We start from the raw sequence: 24,046 nt of genomic DNA, 5'->3' as shown, positions 1-24,046 counted from the left end.
TAAGGAAAAACAAATCCTTGAAACCTTCAAATGATAAAGTTGTTTCATTTACTTGTATAACAATTAAAATATATAAATTATCTGGGAACCCTCAATTAAGAGAAGGAAAAAATGTTTTTTGAGTAATCAAATAAAAGCCACTCTAACTTGGAAAGTCACAATAGTGGTTTATAAAGGGGCCTCAAAGTAAAATTCACAGTAGGTCATTTTATAAATCTTGATCCAAAATGTGGCTTTGAATGAAGGCTTCTTTAAAAAGCCTGATTTATGTGAGGCGTCCTGGTCATTTGCTATAAAACAAGATCTGTGCCCTATTTGGAGGGCCTTCCCTGAGTCCTACAGCTGGGGATCGTCAGCGGACGGGAGGGCACAGAGGAAGTGCCTCTTTCTCTCTCCCCCCTCCACACTGAACAGTAGTGTGGAACGGAGATACCTCAGAGGGAGGAAGATGCCCATGAGAAAATGTGGAGACCAAAAGAAAACAAACAGAAAAGATTGCAACCCTGGGAAACTCGGAGCCCATATTGTAAGGCTGGGTCCTCGCCAGGATGCGCTTGGCGGCCAAGCAGGAGACTGGCAGGCCGCACTCAGCGCTCTGGTTGAGGAAGGCCGCCCAGGTGGGATACTGGTCAGCCCCAGGAGGTGAGTGCTGGCTGGGGCATGGCCAGTGCTCACCCCCAGCAGGACGCGCTACAGCCCAAGCAGGCGTCTCCAGGGGGACCAGAGAAGGAGCCAGGAAGGATGGGAGGGAGCACTCCCTGCTGAGGTGGGAGTGCAGCTCAGAGGCCACCCTGAGCCCTGACCGACCAGCCCCAGGCTGTACCTGCCGGCTCGGTGGGGAGCCCCGGGGCATGCAGAGAAGGGGGACGAAAGACAGGTGGCTGCCTTCGAGAATCCAGAGAGAATTGGAGACGTACAGCTAGGGAACAGGGAAGGCTCATCTTTTAGTGGGGTGGCTGATTTGTTTTGGGATTGAAATTGCAATCCCCAAAACTGAGTTGCTTTCATGATTTATTCCAGCTCTCTCAAGCTTTCTAAGGCCGCGAACGTATGTCATTCTTCTTTGGTAGACGGATCAGTGTGAGGCACACAGTACCCCCTTGTCTCGTCGACCATAGGTGTTGGAACAGTCCTCGGGGAAACTGGTTTCTATTCAGAGCCTCTTCGAGTATAATTGGGTGCTTCTTGCTCTTTAGAGTCACCTAGGGAGATTTTTAAAGTCCTGCTCCCCGGGCCACGCCCCCTTTAATTAGGTCAGAATGTCTGGGGTTTGGGGATCCCAGCAGTCTTTTTTCTCCTTCCCAGGTGGCTGCAGTATGCAGTCCCGTTTGAGAACCGCTGGAATCACTTCAGGTTTAAAAGCTCCTACTGCTCAGGCCACACCTCCCCCCACACAGGTGGTGGGACTTAATTGGCCCAGGGTGGGGCCCTTGCAACGCTGTTTCAAAAACCTCCCAGGCCTTTCTCACGGGCAGCTAGAACAAGCACCTGCCACACCACCCTGTGGCTGGTGGTCTGCGCCTTCCAAAACTTGGCTTAGAACCCCCCAACGTTAAAGTACACTGTGGAATTGCTCTAGCATTTTTATAAGTTTACAACTTTTTTTTTTTTGCCACCTACCAGACCGTTAAAGAGTCAAAGAAAAAGTTCTGTAAAACCAAGAAGCTATTTCCATGGGTGTTTTATCATGATTTTTGAAAAATGAGACCGAAAAGCAGTTCAGGTCCAAGTGTGGCTGGAGGGCCTAGGTATTTACTGTGGAAGCACGTGGAAAAGGCCCAGAGCCACTAGCTCCAACCGCTGAAGAGGGAAGGAACCTACGGAGCTCGAGCTTTGACCTATTTCTCGCAGTTGTTGAAAACTATGAGGCATGAGATGCAGATTTATGACTTTTTAAAAAGTTATTTGTGGATTCCCAAGACGGTTATGTTCCCATCACTTACGTAGCCTTTAAAACTCAAGTGACGCCTTTAAAAAAAAAACCCGAGTTTGGCACAGAGTTCCAACGGCAATGGCTTGAGCACTCAGCGAAAGTAAGGGAAAAATGCCTCCTGCCTTTGCTTACATTATCGTCTGTTTCAGCCAATGGATGGCAGGGCTCATTTGTGTGGAACTCTTGGGAAAAGGAAGCCACAGGGAGTCTCCTTATGTATTTTATGTCACTTTCTTGCCTAAAATGAAGCGTTGACAAAAACGTCTTAGGAGAGTGAACCCCTTCACACTGGACAGGCCTTTCCGTTCCCCTCTTCCACAAGCACATGGATTTGATTTTTCCTGAGAGTTTCATCATTGAAGACATGTCACCCATGCTTTGCCAGGCCGCCAGTCAGAGGCTTGTCTCCCCCACCCCTCCTCCGCCCTTAACTAATTTTTTTCTTTTTTGCATAAATTCTTTGGAATTTCTCTTCACTCTTACTTCCCAAACAGTTTCAAACTGTAGTGTGGGGGCCAACGCTGTTTATATGTCAGTTGCAGGTAAATAAAGCTAGGAAAAAACAAATTAAAACCAGTGCTGAGTATAGAAACCACACTCCCAAGTCTGACAACACTCATTTTCGCGTGAGGCTTTTTTCTGCTGAGAACCATAAGGATTCTTGGAATTATTTGCACCGTGTTTATTGGTCTTTAGAGTCTCTTTGCTTTGACAGGCTCCAGTCTCCCCATCATCAAGCTGTTAAAAGTTGCATGCTCCCACTTCCCCTAAGTCGATGCAGCTGTGCGGGGCTGAGTTGCCCCTGGGTCTCTCATCCCATCTGTAGGAGCGAGGTGGGGACAGAGGCCACTCAGTTCTGTCCCCAGAGCTCAGACTTGGGAAGTTGCAGACACGGGGTGGCAGTTGTCTACCATCTAGATGCTTCTCCTTAATCGGCTTATCCCACTGGGCATCGTATAAGATTCTTTAAGGATCTAGATAGATCTTTTTTTTTAACTCCCGAGGGGCACTGTAATTCTCCGTGAGCACAGGCTCTGTGCCTTGTCTTGGAAGCCACCACCACAGTTCCTGGCTCAGCCCTCAGGTTGTACGGGGGCTCATCAGTTACAGCCCACTCTTATTCATTCAGAACGTTGGGCATGCATTTGATGGCAAGATAGCAAGGTGGAGGATGTGATTGATCCACAGTAACTTTGGGGGGCCATCATCTGCATTTTGCCCCCAGGGAACCAGATCTAAGAGGCTTATGTAAGGCAAGATCACGTAGCTACAGGGTGGAGGAGCCAGGACTCCCGTGTGCAATCTTTATAAATTCAGATCTCACATTAGCAAAGAAATCAAGCTTGAATTTGAACTAGAGAAATTTTGTAAAGCTGGACCTATCTGAAAGACCAAGATGGTTCTAAAAGACCTGAAGATCTTCAGATAGTTACCATCACAGGAACTGATGGATGTACAATTATTTGTACTTAGAAATCCAGAGGTTGTTAGTCATTCCTGGGTTCTGCAGGCCATGAACTTTAAAGCAGTATGTTTCCTGGTGAAGGGCACAAGCTCTGAGTAAGACAGATGCAGTCTGGATGCTTGGCCCTCCACACACCAGTATGGTACCTTGGCCAAATGACTCCGCACCCCTGTAAAACATGGATAATAATGGTCTCTGCCTCACAGGATTTTGTAATAATTAAAATTGGATATTTCATGGAACGTACCTAGCATACTTTAGCAAATGTGCTTGCATGCAATGTTCAGTAAATGTTAACAGTTATTATTTAATATCTTAACTGCTAGTTCTAATAGCCACTGCTTTCATAATTGCAATGAAGGGGACCAGTAGCTATTAAGTTGTGCAAGCCAAAATCCTCGGAGTCCTACTCTCCTGGGATGTTAAACATAGCGACCGGCCCCATGGAAGAGGAAAATTTATATTGCAGATGCACTAAGTTAGACACCCTTGGCTTGTCCAACAGAGGCTGGGGATGTGTGGCATGGACCTGAGTTAGTAACAACGCTGTCGCCTCATTGGCTGGTTCTGTAGATTCAGCCTCCAAGTGAGGATCTCACACACAAAAAACAAAATTGTCCCCGCAACATAGACAGATACTGATGCACATATCCAGGAGTCCCCTCTTTATCTGAGGGAACACCTTCCAGAACGCCCAGTGGATGCCTCAAACCACAGATGTTATGGAAGCCTGTGTAGGGTATGCTTTTTCCTGTACATGGGGACCTGTGATTACATTTAGTTTCTATATTGGGCACAGTTCTCTCAAGACTCTCATCACCTCACCCTTGTGCTGATGTGAGGTGATAAAATGCCTACGAGACGTGAGGAAGCGAGGTGAATGACGCAGGCTTCGTGAGCCACCTAGCCCTAAGTTACTGCTGACCTTCTGATGATACTCAAGGAGGAGGATCTGCTTTGGGACTGACCGCGGTTGACCCCAGGGAGCCTAAACTGTGGAAAGCAAAGCTGTAGATAAGGGGGTGGACGACTGTATACACATACTCAATACACACAAGTAGCCACCAGCTAGTTGTACCTGAGAGGTGTCTTCTAAATATAGTTGCCAGCACCTGTTCATTCATTCATGTACCGAGGAACTCCCTGCCCCCCTCCCACACACACACTGGGCCAAGAACTGTCCCCGGTGTAATTGGTACAGTGTTGGGAGGACACAGAAGCGCTGTGACCTAAGGGGAAGGACAGGTCCCCAGGGCCAGCAGAGTGCTCCCAGCTCTGGCTCCTGGTCCGTTAGCTTTGTGACCTTAGGCAGGGTGCTTCCTGTCTGGGTCTTCAGTTTCTCATATGGAAAAGGGTGAGAATAAGAGTAACTACCCTGCAGAATTTTTATGAGGGTAAAATAATATTTATAAAGCACTTAGAACAGTGGCTGTGTTTATTAAATACAAAAGGATGATGCAGATTTGATTTAGCTGGGGAACAGCATGGGCTTCCCTGAAGAGATGCCGAGGAGCCAAAATCCAGATGGTGTGTAGGAATTAATCTGACTAACAAGGGATCGACTCACCAGCCTAGCAGAGGCAGCAGCATGTTTCAAGGCCCTATGGCCAGAATGCAGCAGCAAGGGCATATGAGGCTGGAAGGAGACAGTTGAGGCAGAACAGAGAGGAGGGAGAGGATGATGTCAGATTCAGCCTCAGATAAAAGTAGGGGCTGGGTCATGGGGGGTCTTCTAGGCCATTTGAGTTTTTTTTTTTCTTCCTCCGAGTAGTAGGAAGCTATTGGAGGGTTTTAAGAGGGTATGTGTTCAGATATTGTGCTGAGCGAAAGAAGCCAGATACAAAAGGGTACGTACCACATGACTCCATTTCTGTAGTTCAGTAATAGAGCAGAGCCGTGTCACCGATGATGAGCGCGCTCAGAGTGGCAGTCCTCCCTGGCAGGGGGCACCCCCTGGAGAGCTGGAGACGGTCAGCGTCCTGATGGCGGCCACGGTTACACAGGCATACGTGTAAGCTGTAAACTTAAGGTTAGGGTACTTTATGCACTTACCTACGTGAGGGCGCAGGAGTGGACCCCGGGTAGGTCCCGACCCAGTTTGCGAGCTGCAGGTTGGCGAGGGTGGTGATGGTGCTGTTAAAGAGGCTGGACTTGGAACGATGCTCAGGAGACAAAACCCACTGGACTTGGTGATAAAGTGGGGCTGGAAGGTGCGGGCAAGAAGCAAGTCAAGGACGACGCCCAGGTGGCGGGTCGCCTTCCCTGAGATTCTGAAAGCAGTATTATGTAATTATCAAGAACACAGCTTGGCGGGGTTAGCATCCAAGCTCCTTCCCTTCCCAGCTCTGTGACCTCGTGGAGGTTGAGTCTGTGTCATTCTCCACTATCAGCTGCACACGGGGAGTGTCTCTCACAGATGTTTATTTCAAGGATTAAATGAGCTAACTCACAGGAGGTGCTTAACTGCACACAGTCAGCTCTTACTAACTTTTAGCTGTGATTTAGTGGGACCTGGTTTGAGAATGAAGAGCACGAGTTAAGGTTTAGATGTGGTCGGGTGCCCAGGGCCTGTGAATGTTCCAGAAAGAGAGGCCAGCACTCAGTTCATTAAATGGTCCCAGAGGGCAGAGGAAAGCTCTGTACTAAGTGGGGAGTGTCAGAGGACTCTGGGGAGGTAGAGGAGGGGGCTGTGAGTTGTCAGCATCTGGGGGCTGGAGAGGAAGATGAGCAGGGCTGAGGGAGAAAGCCAGGGGTGACACGTCCTAGGCAGGAGGACCAGATGTTTCAGAGGGCGGGGATGTTGTCAAGAATCCAGGCAGGAGGAGGGCAGGATGACTTGCCTTAACCGCGTGGCCCCGTGCATTCCTGTCCTGTCCCCTTACCCCTGGGCCGTGTTGGTATGAGCCCAAACCGAAGCTCAGAGTGGCACCAGTGGTGGCAGGGAGGGGACTTGCCTGGAGGGATCGTGCATGCTTCTTCATGGTTGGTGTCCTCCCTGCCACCCCAGCCCTGTGCACCGCTTCTGGTCGGTATGTGGGAACGTGAGCTCCTGGATCCCTCTGTTGCAGTCCACTTGTTTTACTCACTGTGTGGCTCCCAGCACCTCCTTGCTCTCGGCTTTGGTCTGTTTATAAAATGCAGAATCTGGATGTACATAATCCCTTTTGATGCTGGGGTACTTCATTCTAAAGGTGAGCAGCATTCAGAGGTCACTCTGAATGCCGCTCTTGACCTGAGCTGTGCTTCTTGACCTGAGCTGTGCATGCCCTGACTTTCCCTGGGATGTGCTTCCTTATTGATAAGGATTTAGAACATGTTAGTAGTACAACAAGCTGATGTATTACAGAGTGGAAGAACCATGTGAGACCGTAAGGAAAGTCACTCTTGGTGCAGGGGTTTGGGCTCTGCCATGAGTCCCAGGAGGACACCAGTCAGAAGTGTGTGGGCACCAGCTGCAGCAGGCTTAAACTCTGAGTGCCAGTGACTGACAATTGAGTGTGGGTCTGGCTACTGACTGGCTTGCACCCCCCATCCCTGCCCTCCCCGCAGCTGGACCAGTGCTCTATGGAATCAGCACTCCTGCCATCTTGGCGGGAGTTCCTCTGGAGCCCCCCTTCTCGTCCCCCACATGCTGCCCATCGGCAGCTCTTACCTTCTTGCCTTCAGGGTGTCCCGTAGATGCACCCCCCCTTGTCAACCCCTCTGTGACCCCGGTGATTTACACCCTTACCCACCCCCTGCTCTTCCAGCACCACTCCTGTCTTTTCCAGTGCGTCCTCTGCAATGCCCAGCATCGTGTCCCGAGATGCTCACCTGCGCCCCGGCACCCTCTGCCCGCTCCCCCAGCTGGCCCGTCCTCTGCCCCCTCTTTCCTGATCTGCCGCGGACACAGGTGCTCGCTCGTGCCTTGGCTGACTACCTCCCTGTCTCCACCTATCCACCTCCTCTCCGGTTTTGTTCCTCCCAGACTTGAGGTACTTGGTCTCCCATCTGTGCATTTCCATAGCTGAAGGCCCTACTGTGCCGTGGAACTTTCTCCCAGGGTGCCCGTCCACCCTGCTCTCTGCCCTTTCCTGGAAATCCTTTTTGTCTTGTCACTGCTGCTGTGCTATCCCCCTGGGGAGGGCGGTAGCTAGAGTAGAAGCTGTCCTGAAATCAGACTCCCAAACACAATTCTCCATAGTCACTCCATAAATTCACTGATCAACAGGTATAACTGAGCACCTACTATGTGCCAGGCACTGTTCTAGGTGCTGGGGATATGTCGCTGAACGAAACAAAGAGTCCTGCCCTTAGGTTCTAGCATGACAAACATGGAATAAATTGTATATTATCTTAGAAGCCAATAAAATGTGTGGCAAGAGAAAAGGAATAAAGGCGTCGGGATTTTGGGGGGATGCCACATGGAAATGCTGACAGCTGAGTAAAGACTCAAAAGAAGTAAAAGAATTAGCCATGTGGACATTTGAAGGAAGAACATCCCAGGCAGAGGGGAAAGTTGGTGCAAAGGCCCTGAGGCACAAGTATTCCTGTGTGTTCAGAGAAGGGGGTGGGGCATGAACTAGGTGGAAGGTGCTAAGAGGTAAGTGGGAAGCAGTGGTCATGGCGCCTAGATCAAGGGTTTCAGCTCTTCTTCTGAATGAAATGAGGCACCAGCATTTTGAGCAGAGAAGAGACATAATCTGACAGGTTTTTAAAATTCTCACTCTGTTGAGAAGAGTCTGAAGGGGGGACACATTTAGAAGTAGGGACACCAGCTCAGAGGCATTAACCCAGGTGAGTGGTGTTGGCTTCACTTGGACTGGAGCGCAGAACAATGAGGAATGGTCCTCATCTGCATGTGTTGTGAAGAAGAAGCTGACCTCCGTGTCTTGGGGCTGGGCGTCTGGAAGGATGGAACGGCCAGAAATGGAGAAGGCTGCAGGAGGAGGGGAGGCTGGTTTGGGCCTGCAAGGTCTGTTAGAGATCCCGGGGAGAGGCCAAGAGAGCGCCTTGGCTTGGGATTCTGAGCTAGAGACAAAATGTGGGCATCACAGGCACACGGAAGCCGTCTAAGGCCCGGACGCTGGACGAGGTCACCAGGGAGCGAGTGCAGACGAGGACCCAGCGTGGAGAGCTGTGGCACTGGAGCAAGAAGAGAAAGATCCACCACAGCTGCAGCAACCAGGGTGGAAGGGAGGAGATTTAGGAACATGGGCCAGAAGCCAAGCAAAGAAGGTGACTGAAGTGGAGGGAGGGGCTGCGGTGTCCAGCGTCCTGTCCTGCTCAGCCCTGGGAGAGGAGTCAGCCCTGGGGGGTCTTGGTGGTGGGAGGGGCCATGGGAGCAAAAGTGGGGTGACTGTGGATGGAAGGGAGGATGGGAAGGAGAGGCCAGCGGGGACTGCTTTTTGAAGGAGTTGTGCTGGGAAAGGACACAAGGAAGAGGGGGATGCCTGACCAAGGGAGAGGTTTGGGGGTGGGCAGGATGCCGGGACTGTCTATGCAGGTGTGAATACAGCAAGCAGGCTCTGATGGTTAGGGGAGGAAGGGAGAATGGATGGGGAGGGACTCCTAGCAGACAGTAAAGGGGGACAGTCTGTCTACAGTAACATGTGTGGCTGTGTCTCAGGGAACTAGCACAGTGTCCCTTCCTGCCCTTGGGTGGGCGGCGGGGGGGTGGGGGGAGTGGGCAGCAGTTGACTGGGACCAGGCTAACAGGGAGAAGGATGAAGGAGTCATGGGAACGATAGTAACGACCAGCCATGGGCTGTAAGCTTTGGAAGGGAGAGGGCATTGCCAGGTATGAGACTCTGGTACCCAGCGTGAGAGCCCGAGGTGGGTGCAGGAAAGGGGGGTCCAGGCACTTGGGACGATACAGGGTATTCAAAGGGTCACTTATGTGTCTTTTTAACTTTCCAGGAGTTAGGACAGGAGGGACAGCGAGCTGGGGTATAGCAATTGGGCAGTGAGAGGAAGGGCAGTCGCAGTGAGGTGGGGGGTCAGGCTGCCTGAGCAGGTAAGACTCAAAGCTGTGGGCCAGTTTGGGGGGGGGTGGAAGCTGCAGAGAGCAGCAAGAACAGACTTTCATTGAAAATTGAGGGGGGGGGCGCCTGGGTGGCTCAGTTGGTTAAGCGACTGCCTTCGGCTCAGGTCATGATCCTGGAGTCCCGGGTTCGAGTCCCGCATCGGGCTACCTGCTCAGCAGGGAGTCTGCTTCTCCCTCTCCCGCTCCCCCCTCTTGTGCTCTCTCTCTCTCTCACTCTCTCTCTCAAATAAATAAAATCTTAAAAAAAAAAGTGAGGGGGGTTCATGCAGAGTTTCAGGAGTCACTGTGTCATCATTTGAAGACCTTGTCTTTGTAACATTTCTTACATTTGCCTAAATCCCATAAGTTTTTTTTTTTTAATTTCCCAGGACCACAGACCTTGTTTTTTCTCTTCAGTACCAATGACAAGTTCATTTTACGTCTGATATATTCAACCCATTAAGCATGGTCAGGTGTAGGCATTGACATTTTTAGAAGGTGAAACTTCTCAATTTTGTGTTTCCAAACAGTTGTCTCAGGGTCTAACTTGTTCTCTTTTGCATGGGTAGCGGCTGGGATCTTTGGGCTCCTGCGGAGCGGGAACTTCGCGCGAGTCTGATTGCCCCAGGTGACCGAGCGTGAGCAGCTTCACTGTGCTGCAGCTGTTTGCACGCTCATGTTGGTGTTAGGAGGAGCCTTGTGTTGCCGGGCCTCCCGCCGCCTCCCTCCTCCGCCCCCGCCCAGCAGAGGCAGCCCCACAGGCATCCTGATGCAGCTCCTTCTGCATCCGTTTTGCACCTGCCTGCCTTCCTGAGTTTCGAAAGCGCTTGGTGCAGAGCCAACCGCACCTTTGGAGGTGCCTCCTAGGTCGTCAGGGCGGTATTAGCAAACTCACATGGCCATAGGTCCAAGGCCCAATGAAAGTGATTTTGCTCTCCTGTGTTTGGCACCTGTATCTTTTCTCCCAGTTGAACTGGGGGAAAAGAGAGGTAGGATTTGCTGGAAACCTCAAACCCCCAACAGCTGAGCTTTGCTACACGCAGCATTCATGGCTCTGTTCATGACTCTGGAGCTAACCCGTCCCCATTATAATAGAAGTGTACAAGACAACAGGATTCTTGTTGAATTTGCCTTCTTGTTCCATCCTGAATACACTTCCCTTCCTGCTCCCCCTGCCCTGCCTCAATTCTTGTTGAAATTACCGCACTTCTTTCCTTTGGGTCCGCCTGTTTCTGCTCTCCACACCTCTGTGTTGTCTGCAGCGTGATCTTCCCCACCCCCACATGAGGATTTCATGGCTCCCCGTTAACTAGGTAGCTGACTATATAATCAGGATTCAGCTGGCCCCTGCTTATTCAGCCTCGTCACCATGGCACATACTTCAGTGCTTTTAGAAGTTAGTTTTTGTTATTGTGATCACCTGGCAAGCCCCTCATCCCTTACCTGCAGTGATCCTGAACTATGATCTTTCGGACACCATTGACCTGAAGTGCCCCTCCATGTGCTTTTCTCAGAGCAAACACCTTTCTACTCACTCTCCAAGCCAAAAGTCTGATGTGGCTTGTTGGTTCCTATGGAAACCGTCAGTGATTCAGAATCATCATCAAGGTGAGCTCCACCTGGAAGGAAAGGCACATTCACCAACTGAAATCTAAGCCCCGTGTCTGGAGTAAATGAGCCGTCAATACCCTCCCCGCCATGGGGCTGACATCTTGGTCAGGGCTAAATATCTGGGAGTCATCGAAGCTAGAAGCATGGACGGGGGTGGGTGGGTGGAATTCTGCTCTGCTCAGCTTTGTCAACAGTACAGTCTGCCTTGACTGGCTGCCTTGTAAATAGATTGGAAGGTTCTGAGCCATTAAATCAGTATCGCTTTTTTGATGAAGACACAAATGCAAAGGCAACATTTTATAAAGCACAGATAATGTCTTTGTTTTACTGAGACCCTTCCATAGTCCCCATCCTCCACAGCCAAGGGTTCAGATGAAGATCTCCTGGCAGAGAAAGATTTCTGCCTTCTGTCAGCCCTCTCCTTCTCTTAAACACACACACACACGTGTATATTAATTTATGTACTGATTTTACATCACCATAGAGAAAATTGGGAACTCTTCTGAACTCTACCCCAAACTCACCCAGACTCCTGACCTGTCCCGTTTATAGTGGACGATAATTAAGCCTAGAGGAGTCCCTTACCTCTGCTTAATCCCCTTTTCCTCCATCATTTTTCAGCTGACACCCTGGGCTTTGTAGGAAACATTTAGTGCTTCCTTGGACAACTATACTCTTTTAGATTGAGGTCACCTTTCCAGACTGCCCGGTTCTGGCTTAGACTGCCTCTGAATCTTTCACAGCTCTGTAAATTGTAACGATCCAGGGGCAGTGCAACCGAATCTTGTCTATGGGCATGAACTGAATCCTGTCTGGTGGAGGGAAGGCCCCCACACCCATGGAAAAGCCAATTGTTTGGCTCATTTGCAGGTTCGTCTCCATATTCCCAATCTATCCATGTGTTAATTCTCCTTGGAAACATTATCGCATCTGAGTTAAATAAAATGAACTATAAGAGTTACAATTTTTTTTAGAGTTAATGATTTTTTTAAAAAATCTTTTAACCACAGTTAGCAAGAAATTTCTAGGTCAGTATCGATAAACCTGGTTACCTCTGAGGCTGTCGCCACGATCACCCCTGCAGTGAGCCCATGCCCTCCACCAGCCTCCATTAGCGCCCACTGCCACCCAGACCCATTTCTGCTGCTGACAGCATTTGCACTGCACGTGTGTTGACAAGTTTGAAATGGAATCAGGATTTGGAGCACATTGCCGTGAATTGCTATTACAAAAGCGATGGAGAAGGCGATGGTAATAATAAGCTGTAAGCCTTTCGGGGTAAGGGGGCATGCTCAGAGGGCGTCATCTGGCACCTACAGCATGGACCAGTGGGGGCACAGCGGTGCCCTGGGCTAGAGAGTAAAGCTGACCAGCCATGGTCAGGATTCTTAAAAAGCCAGTGACTGACCTGTGCTTTCAGAGACAGAATGGGGGTCTCCGGGGTGAGGCTGCACTGGAACTCGTGTTTATAGACCCTTGTGGACCGAAGATGTGAAAGCGCCAGGGGGGCACGGGGCTGAGTAACAGGGGCAGTCTGTCCTGGGGCAGTACTGGGGAAGGATCGAGTTCTGGAGACCATCCCTTAGAGAATGCACATAGCTGAAGCTCAGTAATAAGGAGAATCGTGGGTCCTACCATACCCGTAATATAAATAGAACTTGCCAGTCATCGTTTCTATGGCAATGAACTCCAGTCCATGCGTGTCCTCATATACATAAAGGAGTGTATTCCTAGGATAAATTCCCAAATTAATTTTTAATTTTAGGTAACCTAAATCTTGATTAAGCTTTCCCAGAAATTGTTTTACTTAGGATTAGAAAGTCAGCATGCACGTAGTCTCAATTATTTTGAGTAAAGAATAAGATCTTTGTAATTCTTTGCCTCCTTTAATTTCAAGCTGAATAAATAAATAAAAGGAAGTATTTTCATTTGTTGACTTTCGTATTACGTGCTTTACACCGAGGTCAGGGACCATGTCTTAATCCTCTCTGCTTCCCCAGCATCTTGCACGTGCCCGGTAGACAGTAAGCACTCAGTAAATGTGGGAGGGGAATGAAGACTCAAAGCGGTCAGCTACTCAAGTCACATTCTAACCATTTGAAAGGCTTACATATGTCCTTTTCTCTTGTTAAATATGGGTTTGATTTACTGCTTATTCACATACCAAGATATATCCTTGATCCTATTTTTTTTTTGTTTTTAAGAAAAACTGTATCCTGAATGCTTTTGTGTGTGAACATTGTACAGAATTTAGAAAAACACAGCAAACACTTACCAGGGGTTACCTCTGGTAGGTGGCAGGGGTCTGAGGACTGCAGCATCTGGATGCTTCGGGCTCCTGGAAACACAAATCTCAACAAACAAGTAGCTTAAAGAAATGAAAAAAATCATACTCCCCCCTCCCTCCCCCCCCCCACCACCCCTGACATAGAAAGAACAAAAAAAAGGACAATTCCTGGCTTGGTCAATCCAGTGACATAGAAAGGTGATCGAGGATCCAGGCCTTCCCACTTGGCCATTTTCAGCATGGTTTATAGCCTCAGGTAGCTTCAGTAATTCCAGGTATCCTATTGTCAACATGACAGAGTCCAGCCAATAAGAGGTATTTTTGCATATGCATTAGTTTATATTAGTGAGGAAAGACTGCCCTCAGTGGACTTATTCTCAGATCCCATTGGCCATGATCAAGTCCAATGCATGCTTGACCCAGTCCTTTGCAAGGGAAATGAGATCACTGTGATTTGCTTGGACCAATGCTGAGTCTTACCTTGAGCTGGGAAGGGTCCCTTATCCTGAACACATGGATCTGCAGAGGTTAGTACCCCCCACAGAAACCGTGCCCTACCCCTGAGGAGGAAAGGAAAAGAATGAATTTGAATAACATTCAGCAGTATTTAACGTAGGAAAATTCCTTTTACTTTAATAACCTTCTGTATCATTTCAATTAGCAACTACTTTTATAGTTCTTTAAATACAGGATTGTATCAACCTTAGTAAGATTCTTTCTTGATCTCTAGTTACAGTGCAACATGGTCCAGTGACTCACCAAGTTGAAGGATCGTGGGTTTTTTCTTGCAGTTTGACTCACCATTTTAGCCAAAGCAGATATCTTGGTGGTCTTCCACCTCTGCGTCTTCATCTGCAAAATTAAATGAGACCCTTCCTACCCCCCTATCTCAGAGGAATATTAGAAATTCCTAGAAGCATTAAACAAAGTTAACACATGAGTAAAACTGTTGCTTTCATTGTCAGGATCCTGTACCACTTACCCAATCAGATGAAGGTGCTTAAATGTGATGTCTTACGTTGCATAATTCAAAACTGGTGAGGAGTGAAGAGAATTCCATGGCCATATTTAAGTATACTGGGTTGATTCGATTAATGTTGAAGCAAATTTTTTCATCATGAGATTCTTTTCTGAGTATGAAAACCTAGTGGAAGAAGAATTCATTCGACTTTGTCAGTGATGTAGGTGGAGAAAGGTATCATTTGCTGCCCTCTTACCTCCAGAGCCAGACCCTCTCTGTGCTCTGGGGCTGGTTGTTTCCCTGTTTCCCGCCACACTGCCCCACGCAGTTTACACTCCCCTGAGGTGCACCCCTCGAGCTCTCTTCCCACATATCTCCCGTCAGAGTTTCTCTGAGCCCACTTATCTCAAATGTTCAGTTCCATCCTCAGGGAAATAAGCTGATTAAAATACTCAAAATGTGGATGACAGTTCACCCTTGACATCTCCGAGAGGGTATTTGCACTTAAAAAGAAGTCTTTATTAATCTGTAGTTAGTGAAACGTTTGTTTAGAATAAGCAGGCCTTCCCACTGTCCCTTGGGTCCACCAGTCGACCACAACTTTATCAGAACAAAAAGGAGAACAATTTAACATCCCTGTTTCTGAAATGTTTCCCAGTGTCTCCGATACTCCTCATCACCATTTCCATGATGACTCAGTGAAAGCAACCTCTGCATACTTCCCACCCCACCCCCCACCACCTCAGGAGTCCGGGAAGAGCTCTAGGATCCCTGCTTTATATAATTGCATCCTCCCTTTGCCCATCTACACCATGGTGCCTGAGGCAGGCACCTTTCCGGGCCTGGGACCGTCTGTGCTGCTGGTCCAGGGCAGGTGGGCTTCCTTCTCCAACACTCTCATTTTCTCTTCCACACTCATCCACACTCATAGCTTGAATAGGATTTAAGGATGCAGATGCTGTTCTCCTCAGTCAACTGAACGGTTGATTCCTTTTCACTATTTTGGTTTAGAATTTGTAATAATTCAAAAGCCTAACCTTTTTTTGGGGAGTGGGGGCTATAAATTTGTTTGTACTTTTGCTTGCAAGCTGCTTCAGCAAAGGTCAATTTTATTTGCTTGTGACCTGTCATTATCATTAAATGTTATGATCTCCCCTGAATCCTCAGAATTCAGAATTCACCTGAGAACGTACAACCTTACCTTTGGTCTACTCTTCTGAAAAAAGGAAGTGAGCTCTATGGCCGACCTATCCACGTAATGGAATGATGGGTGCCTTGCTAACCACCCCTGTCTCTGCCCCACAGCTCTGCCGCCTGGAGCGTGGTCTGTCTGCAGGGCAGTACCGGGGAACCTTGTTTGCCGACCAGCCTGTGATGTTCATCACCCCGGCCAGCAATCCCCCCAGAACCAAGCTGCGGGAACTGGTCCTCCTGTGTGGGGGTCAGATCACGCGAATCCCACGCCAGGCCGGCATCTCCATCGGACCCTCCCAAGGAAGGAGGAAGGCGACCACCAAGTATCTGTCAGAAACATGGATCTTAGGTAGGAATCTGCACCCAGGGATGGATGGGGAAGGTGCCTTCTGCTTGTAGTAGCTGCTGGTGTCCCCTTTGGAGCCACTCTTCTGTGGTCCCGGCCACACAAACAGGTTTTTCTGGGGGAAACGTGATGCCCACACCGCGGCGATGTAGCCTCGGGGCTTTTGGATGGACTCCCAGCATCCACGCGTCTGCCTTAACAGAGTCCTGTAATCACTGTCAGTCACAAACCAAGCTAGACCCTCCTCCTTTTGACTGTCAGCCAAAGTCCAGTTCACAAGGACAAAGGAAATCCTATTAGACTCTACGTACTTTACCTCACTAGCTAGTGTGAAAGAGCCAGCCTTGCCACAGCTACCTCAGACCTTAAGGCCTGTCCACCCTCCGCTCAGACGCTCCTCTGCCCCCCACCCCCCACCACCAGTGCCTGTCATGCTCTGTGTCCAGGGTGTGGGCTGGTGCCCAGACCAGGACCTGCCACCCGGTGTCCCACCCCTTTCTCGTGTGTGTGCTGCTCCTCACACTCATTTGTTCACGGGCTCAGAAAGGTACGCTTTCGTGCAAAAGGAGCTACAGCTTTTATTTAAAAAAAAAAAAAAAACAATGGGACATGAACATAATGTACAAATTGGCATCCATGGCAGCATAGAGAACGCCAAACGCTTCCCTCAATCCTGAAGGAGAAGATGTGGTAGAAGATACGCTCTGCTTTCCAAGAGGCTGACAGTGGGGTGCCAGGCGCGCTTGTCTGCTGTGACCCCAGCTCTGGGAGAGCTGCAGGGGTCTCCAGGAGGAGTGGGCTAAGCAGGACTGCAAGGTGGGATCCAGAGGCCGCGAGGACAGCCGGGAGGAGTGGGCACGGGGGCGACAGGCGGCATCTGTGCAGTGATAGGGCTGGACATGGCCAGTGCCCTTGGAGCCCCGCGTTAGGGCTAAACCTTCTTGTCCGGGGTTTTATGAAGGTAGCAGTTTGCCAGGGCTGTCCTACCAAGTCCCACAGACTGGGGGGCTTAAACAGGGATTTATTCTCTTGCAGCCTGGAGGCTGGAAGTCAGACCTGGTTTCTCCTGAAACTTTTCTTCTTCCGCTCTTACTGAATTACTTCGGTGTCAGCACCTTTAGCCAAGATCCTTACCTGGCTCCTGGAGACTTGAGAAGTGTATTCTGTCCCCTCCTGCTTCGCTGTTGCAGAGTCTTCCTCCTGTTTGCCTCCCCTCGTCTCTAAATCCCAAACTTCTGGCTTTTCTCACCCCTTCCTAGGCAATATCCTTTAACAGATAAGTAGATACCGTGTCCAAGGTGCATTCATCTATCAAACAGACATTTTATGAATATCATTTAAATGACTGATGGTCATCCTTTGATATATTTTAAAAGTATGGCCATCAAGAGTAATTTTTTACTCTCTGGTGCAAAGTGATTTATCTTCTGCCTAGAGACAAATTTAAAAAAAAAAAAACCAACACCCTATGATTTTAGCCACAGTCCAAAAGCCAAGAGGCTGTTTACTTTTCTAAATGCCAAGAGTGTAACCTTCAAAACATCCTATGTTCTGAAACAGAGGTTCTTGTTTTGTTTTTTAAAAAAGTGCATGGATCAAAATGACACCAACTGGAGACCAGAATTTTGCTTTTTAAAAAAATGTCTCATTCAGCTAACGGAACTGTGCACATGATTGATATCAACAGTGCATATCAACAACCAAACTTTACAGCGCCTGCAAATTGTGTACCGTGCACGGGGCCAGCGTCTGGGTCCACACGATTATTATTTCCAGGTTGGGGAACTCTGCCGCCCCTTCCTGTTGCCCGCGGCTTTTGTGCGCAGATCATGCACAGTTCAGCCGCCGGCCCAGTTCCTCCCGTTGTTTTGCCATTCTGCTCTCCTGCCAGTGGGTTTTTAGGAGGCAGACCTCTACCTGCTTGACCCCAGGGCTTGACTTTCACAACGCCCTGTGGAATTCTCTGGGTTTCAGAGCTGGAGCCACGGGCCCGAGTTTCTTTCCTCTCCCATAATTCATGTCCTGTTTCTGATTTGTCATTGATTACACCATCTGCGTGTGCCCTTGGCAACTTCCGGGTATTGTGTGTTCTGGAATCCTTGGCTCTCAGCGTGGTGAGATCCTCACCCCTAAGGTGAGTCCCCCTGACTCTCTGGCCGCTGCCCCTGTCCGCACCAGGGCGCTTCTGGTGACTTGGGTGTTAGAAAATGCATTTTTCACATGTTTATGAGTTTATATTCTTCTCTTTTCGAATTGAGTGACAATACAACAGCCCCAGCTTTGCGCCAATAAAGAGATTTCATCTGTATGTCTCTCCACATACACACAGACCCACAAAACACAGGATCCCGAGCACTGCGTGTCCTTTCCCATCAGGGCTCTGCTTGTTCTCCGAGTGGGGGCAGCGGCAAACCACCTCTTCTCACCGCACGTGAGTTACTTCATCTGTTACACAGGTAATCACCTCTGCCCTGCTTACTCCCCATGATGGTCGGAGGAGATGGCACAAGAGAGTGCAAGGTGTCTCGCACCACAGTGGGCACAGTCCCTTACCCCTGGGTGACTGGATCCACTGATACAGCAACATTTTCTCTTCTGAAGACTTGTCTCCTTCCCCTGAGCTTCCACTGTGAGCACATCTAGACAATATTTTATTCCCAAAACACTGATCAATTAAAATTTGGAATCAAAGTCCTTGAAAGTTAAAATTACAACCATGTTAAGGCACCAATTTAAAAGAAACTTATTTTGTGACAAATTCTGAAAAGCAATACTCTAAATTTGTTCCAACTAGAAGATCAGCGTGTAAGGTAGGGTCCCTGAGACTTAAGAGTAGTTTGAATCAAGTATTTAAAAGTCTTAAAAAGTGGCTCGTTGTATCCAGTTTCAGATTTGTCATTTGCTTTCCAAAACAAAAGATGCCAAGTTTTTTTAGTACCTTTATATTTATTCCTATGTTTTATGGGATCTCTGTTTATGTGGACACTAATAAAGTCATGGGGGACGGACAAGCAGACTTTTTTAGCCATTAGAAACCTCTGAAAAGTTTGGGTTTTGTTTGTTCGTTTGTTTTTTGGCAGAGGGAAACATGATCAGCACCAAAAAGAAAGTCTCTTTCCCCAAGATGTCCGACATCCTAGCACTATATTCCCTCAGATAAGCCTTTTTATCTCTTCACCGTCTGACCCAACATTTATATTAAAAAACAAAACTCTTAAATGATTCTTCCCAAAAAAGACTTTCTTCTAACCTGCATCTCTTCCTTCGGGGGACATCGGCCAGGGGTGACCACGGGGCGTTCAGCCAGCTCACCCTCCTGGCCCGGCCTTGTACTGCTGGCATAGAATGGTGTGAATTTATGAAATCTCCAAACAGGGCTCACCACGTGAAACTTAAGCCATGACTTACTCATTTGCTCCGTGGAGAGTCTCCTTCATGCTCGGTCACCTTATAACGAGGCCATTTGAACGGTCATGATTATGTTCCCAGTTCATTCCCCAGAGTCCATGTTCCCTGAAACAGCAGTACACTTAGGCCAAGATTCTCGATGAATCACTGCACCAGAAGGAGAAATGGGGATTTTTGAGACAGAAAATACTTGTGGGCACTTGAATATGTATGAAAATAAACAGGAAAACAAAAACCAAATTCCCGGCACCAGGAAACAAAATATCACCTTTACCTGACATTGGAAGGGAAGCAAGTTCCAGTAATTTTATTTACCCCAGCACAGCCCTAGAACAGAATTCCCATTTTGCATATCAAGACAGTAAGATGAGAGAGTTCCAAGTGACTCGGCTAGGGTCTTCAGGGTGGGGGTGGGGCGGGGGCGGGAGCCCCGAAACCCCAGTGCATTCGTCGCTGGTCTGCGAATTTTTGTGCTGTAGCCCTGTCTTTTCACTCTCTCCATCCCCCACATTGGTGTTATCACTTACGGCTGGTTTGGCCTTTCACAGAAGACATATTTCCAGTCTCGGGCGCCCTTTTATTGTCTGGGCTATGTTCAAGTGATAAGACATACATTTTATGCTATTGTGGGAACATAATGTAATATGCTCCACAGCATTGCCAAAGGGGGAGAAAAAATTAGCCTCAGCATGGTTTCCTTATAACTTATAAAAAGCATTTGATTTGAATGTTTCCCCATGTCAACGTTTTCAGGAAAAAGATCTCTGATAGCATGTGGGCCTTTTGCAGGGTAACCTAGATCATTGTTTCCCGGATGGCTGACCACAGAACTAGGCCTAGAAAAAAGCTCTCGAATGTGGCATTTTGTGAAAGCAAGGCCACTGAGGGGGCTCAGCCCTTAGGGTGCATGATTTAACAGATGATGTCGGGGTTCCTCAAGATCCTCTTCATCTACATTTTCACTGCATAGAAGGAACGAGTCACAGGTGGTGAGGCCATGTGCGGAGGAGGAGAAAGGGAAGAACCTGGCGCAGGTCTGCCCCCAGCCTGACCCCTCCTCAGGACACTGCCTGACCCCACCCTCACCCAGGAGCTCAGCAACCAGTCAGAAAGTGACGGCAGACTCTTAAGACGCAATCACAGACGATACGATGAATTATTTTTGTTTTGAGTTGCTCTCAAATGGATGACATCTACCAGGATAGAAATGAATGAGAACTAAAACTGACTGTACGTCTCATGTGTTTAAGTTTTAAAAAATATATATATGACTTTAAAATATATATATTTTTTTCTTTTTTTTTAATTAACTGCAAACTTCTGAAATCGCGAGCGTTAACTTGGATCGATCAGAAAGTAGACTTCCCCTTTATTGTATTCACTGGTCAACTAGTGGTCCTAGATGGTGATCTTTGAACTTTCCTGACCTGTCTCATTCGGCTTCTCTCTGTTACATTTATGCCAACTGACCTCCAGTCACCGTGTGTGAGCATCGTCGGTGATATAGAAGTTAAAAAGCATCATGAAGACAAGCAAAGTGGAAAATAAAAGACCCTCCTCTGCACCTTACTAGCCAAGGCACAGTTTTTAAGCCTCACTTAAAAACAAAAAAGCAAAGTGGAGGATGAGAATCAGCTACATATTCAACTCAGAACCGGGAAATCATGTGAGCACTGCGACATGTTATATCCACCACTAGAAATGCAGTCATCGGTTTGGGGAATCACACCGGCCACTTAGAGGCCAGCACTGAACATTTGGGTTTTGACAGGTGCACAAGACTGTCTTGTGCACAGATCCGCGGGGAGGGCCCCCTGCATATGCTCTCCCGGGCAGAGGTAGGTGCTCGAGTGTGAACTCTAGCCCTGCGTCTGGGGCTGGGGGTTAATGGCCATAAAGAAACTTCACAGCTCAACCCCCTCGTGGGACGTTGCCAGTAGTTTAGGCTCTTTACTTACTGACCTAGTATAGTAACACTCTAGACAAGGGGGTTCTCATGGGTCTTTGGAGCATGTGGAGCTTCAGTTCTTTCAGGGTTACGTGTTAGGGCGTTAATATTGAGCATCATAGAACCTAAAGTGATGAACCTTTTGTTATGGACTGAATTGTGTCTCCCCAAATCCGTATGTTGAAGTCTTGACCCCCAGGACCTTAGAATGTGACTGTGTTTGGAGACAGGGGCCTCTCAAGAGGTGATTAAACAGTATCATCATGGTGGAGCCCTGATCTCACAGGACTGGCATACTTATGAGAAGACAAGAGACACCAGGGATGCGTGCACAGAGGGAAGTCCACGTGAAGACAGAGCAGACAGCCATCTGCAAGCCAAGGAGAGGCCTCAGGAGAAACCTGATCTGCTGGCACCTTGATCTTGGGCTTCTGGCCTCCCCAGGCTCTGAGATCATAAATTCCTATTGTTCAAGCCTCCCAGTGTGTGGTGCTTTGTTAACAGCCACCCTAGCAGATGAACACTGCTGGAAACGAATTCTGAGATCATGGTAGAAATCTGTGCCTTTTATTAAACAAAAGATCTGAATTTCTCTGCCAGAGCCACTTGGTGAATTAAAGATCCAGCATTCCTAGGCACCCTCTTCTCCGTTCAGACTCTTCCTTTGTAAAAAGTATGATCTTAGTGCCACGGTCAGTAAGTGGAACTTCTCCTCTGTGCCACCACTAGCAGTAGAGGTTCTCAGTTGGTGCACTACAGAAACTGCTGCTAAAGGATCCAGCCTCCGAGTAAAATAAAAAAGAAGCTGTTCCCAATTTGCAGGAAGAGAAAAAAATACTTGGATGAAATTCTCATTTTTTTATTCACTTCTTCTTAAATTTTGATACTTGAGGATGAATGAATACATAGCAATAAATACAAAAGGATGTCGGAGAAAATGAATAATAAAAGTGTATCAAAAAGAAGATAGTAGGAAGGGAAAAATGAAGGGGGGGAATCAGAGCGGGGAGACAAACCATGAGAGACTATGGACTCTGAGAAACAAACAGGGTTCTGGAGGGAAAGCAGGGTGGCAGGATGGGTTAGGCTGGTGATGGGCATTAAAGACGGCACATATTGAATGGAGCACTGGGTGTTATACGGAAACAGTGAATCATGGAACACTACATCAAAAACTAATGATGTAATGTATGGTGATTAACATAACATAATAAAATCTTAAAAAAATGTATCAAATATTAACAAAATCAAAGCAAGAAAAGTTTTTTGAGAGCTGAAAAAGAGTTCTTTGGGGGAAAAAGCCATCAGTAGTCAAAATCCCAGCAATACTGAAAAAGAAAGGAAGAGAAAGGGGTCCAGTGAACAATACTACAAACTGGGGTTGCTACTGCAGATACAGTAAGGATATTTAGAAATCATGAGAGCAACCTGAATAAATTTTTACCAGCAAATTTGAAAATAGGTAAGATGAACAATTTCTAAAAAAATATTACCAGAATCGACTCAAGAAATAGAAAATCTGAACAATTTCAACCATTTAAAAAACTAAATGATAAATGTATGCCTCTCACCCTCCATCAAAAAAGACACCTGCATGGAGTGACGTCAGCAAAATGGCAGACTAAGAAAATCCAAGCTTCCATCTTCCCCACAGAAACACCAAAAATCCCCAGACAGAACTGATTCTGTCAGAACCAAGTCTGTAGGAATGCTGGAGAACAATCACAGGTTTACAGCAGCCAGGCCAAAGGCCAATCAAACAAAGCCATGTTCAGGGCGGTAGGGAAACTTTGTGGCTCCTTAACTCGTGCCCCACCATCTTGGTTTCCTCTCTTCGAATGCAGCCCTTATTTGTTCTAGTCTGCTTGGGAGATACCAGAAAGACTGACTTGCTCACTGATCTCGAATAACACATGCAGGGAAAAAGGTAGACACTGCCTTTAAAAGCTACAAGGTAGGCAACAAACGTAAAAATAGGTAAAAAACCACCACCACCACCACCACCAACCTTCCGTGTATCAAGGGACACAATCCATCAAGTGAAAAGGCAGCCTATGGAATAGGAGAGAATATTTGAATTGACCCCCCTAAAATAGGGGTCAATATCTAAAAAATATAAAGAATTTCTACAGCTAAACAACAACAATAAAACGATTAAAAAATGAGCTAAGGACTTAACCAGACATTTCTCCAGAGGAGATATACAAATGGCCAATAAGCATGTGAAAAGATGTTCATCATCACTAATCATTAGGGAAATGCAAATCAAAATCACCATGAGGTACCCCTTGAGACCCATTAGGATGGCTACCATAAAAACAAAAAACAAGCACTGTTAAGGATGTGGAGAACTGGAACTTTGTGCACCGTTGGTGGGAACGTAAAATGGTGCAGCCAGTATGGGAGACAGTACAGTTGTTCCTCAGAAAATTAAACAGAATTATGATGTAATCCAGCAATTTTACTTGTGTTATACACCTAAAAGAATTGAACAAATATTTGCACACCTGTGTTCATAACAGCATTATTCACAATAGCCAAAATGTGGAAGCAAGTCAAGCGTCCATCGACGGATGAATGGATAAACAAAATGTGGTCTGTACATACAATAGAATATTATTCAGCCATAAAAAGAAATGATATTCTGATATATGCTACAAAGTGAATGAACAATAAAAACATGTTTAGTGAAGGGCGCCTGGGTGGCTCAGTTGGTTAAGCGACTGCCTTCGGCTCAGGTCATGATCCTGGAGTCCCTGGATCGAGTCCCGCATCGGGCTCCCTGCTCGGCAGGGAGTCTGCTTCTCCCTCTGACCCTCCTCCCTCTCATGCTCTCTGTCTCTCATTCTCTCTCTCTCAAATAAATAAATAAAATCTTTAAAAAAAAAA

General features: G+C 47.6%; 1 protein-coding gene and 1 long non-coding RNA gene across 4 annotated transcripts in view; one reads left to right on the top strand and one right to left on the bottom strand.

The window, feature by feature from the left end:
• The window catches only part of LOC102738310 (microcephalin), a 208,266-nt gene that overhangs the window by 178,069 nt on the left and 6,151 nt on the right, over positions 1-24,046 (top strand). For 2 of the 3 annotated variants that reach the window (XM_081807147.1, XM_031036541.2), the window contains exons 10-11: positions 15,567-15,804; positions 18,131-18,257. In XM_081807147.1, the coding sequence (XP_081663273.1) occupies positions 15,567-15,804; positions 18,131-18,257 (365 nt within the window). The remainder of the gene's footprint in view (positions 1-15,566; positions 15,805-18,130; positions 18,258-24,046) is intronic. The other variant, XM_006741172.3, reaches the window with a different exon arrangement.
• The window catches only part of LOC145717620 (uncharacterized), a 27,910-nt gene continuing 5,529 nt past the window's right edge, over positions 1,666-24,046 (bottom strand). Inside the window, exons 2-9 of the long non-coding RNA XR_014140960.1 lie at positions 19,210-19,356; positions 16,936-17,068; positions 13,289-14,444; positions 10,938-11,021; positions 5,451-6,522; positions 5,254-5,377; positions 4,966-5,034; positions 1,666-3,567 (exon numbers count right to left, since the gene is read on the bottom strand). This is a non-coding gene — a long non-coding RNA (uncharacterized LOC145717620). The remainder of the gene's footprint in view (positions 3,568-4,965; positions 5,035-5,253; positions 5,378-5,450; positions 6,523-10,937; positions 11,022-13,288; positions 14,445-16,935; positions 17,069-19,209; positions 19,357-24,046) is intronic.

Source organism: Leptonychotes weddellii, chromosome 2, assembly GCF_054177405.1.
Source record: "Leptonychotes weddellii isolate Sample4059 chromosome 2, ASM5417740v2, whole genome shotgun sequence".
Lineage (NCBI taxonomy): Eukaryota > Metazoa > Chordata > Mammalia > Carnivora > Phocidae > Leptonychotes > Leptonychotes weddellii.
The sequence above is the reverse complement of the archived record's forward strand: the minus strand, read 5'-3'. Positions and strand labels throughout refer to the sequence as shown.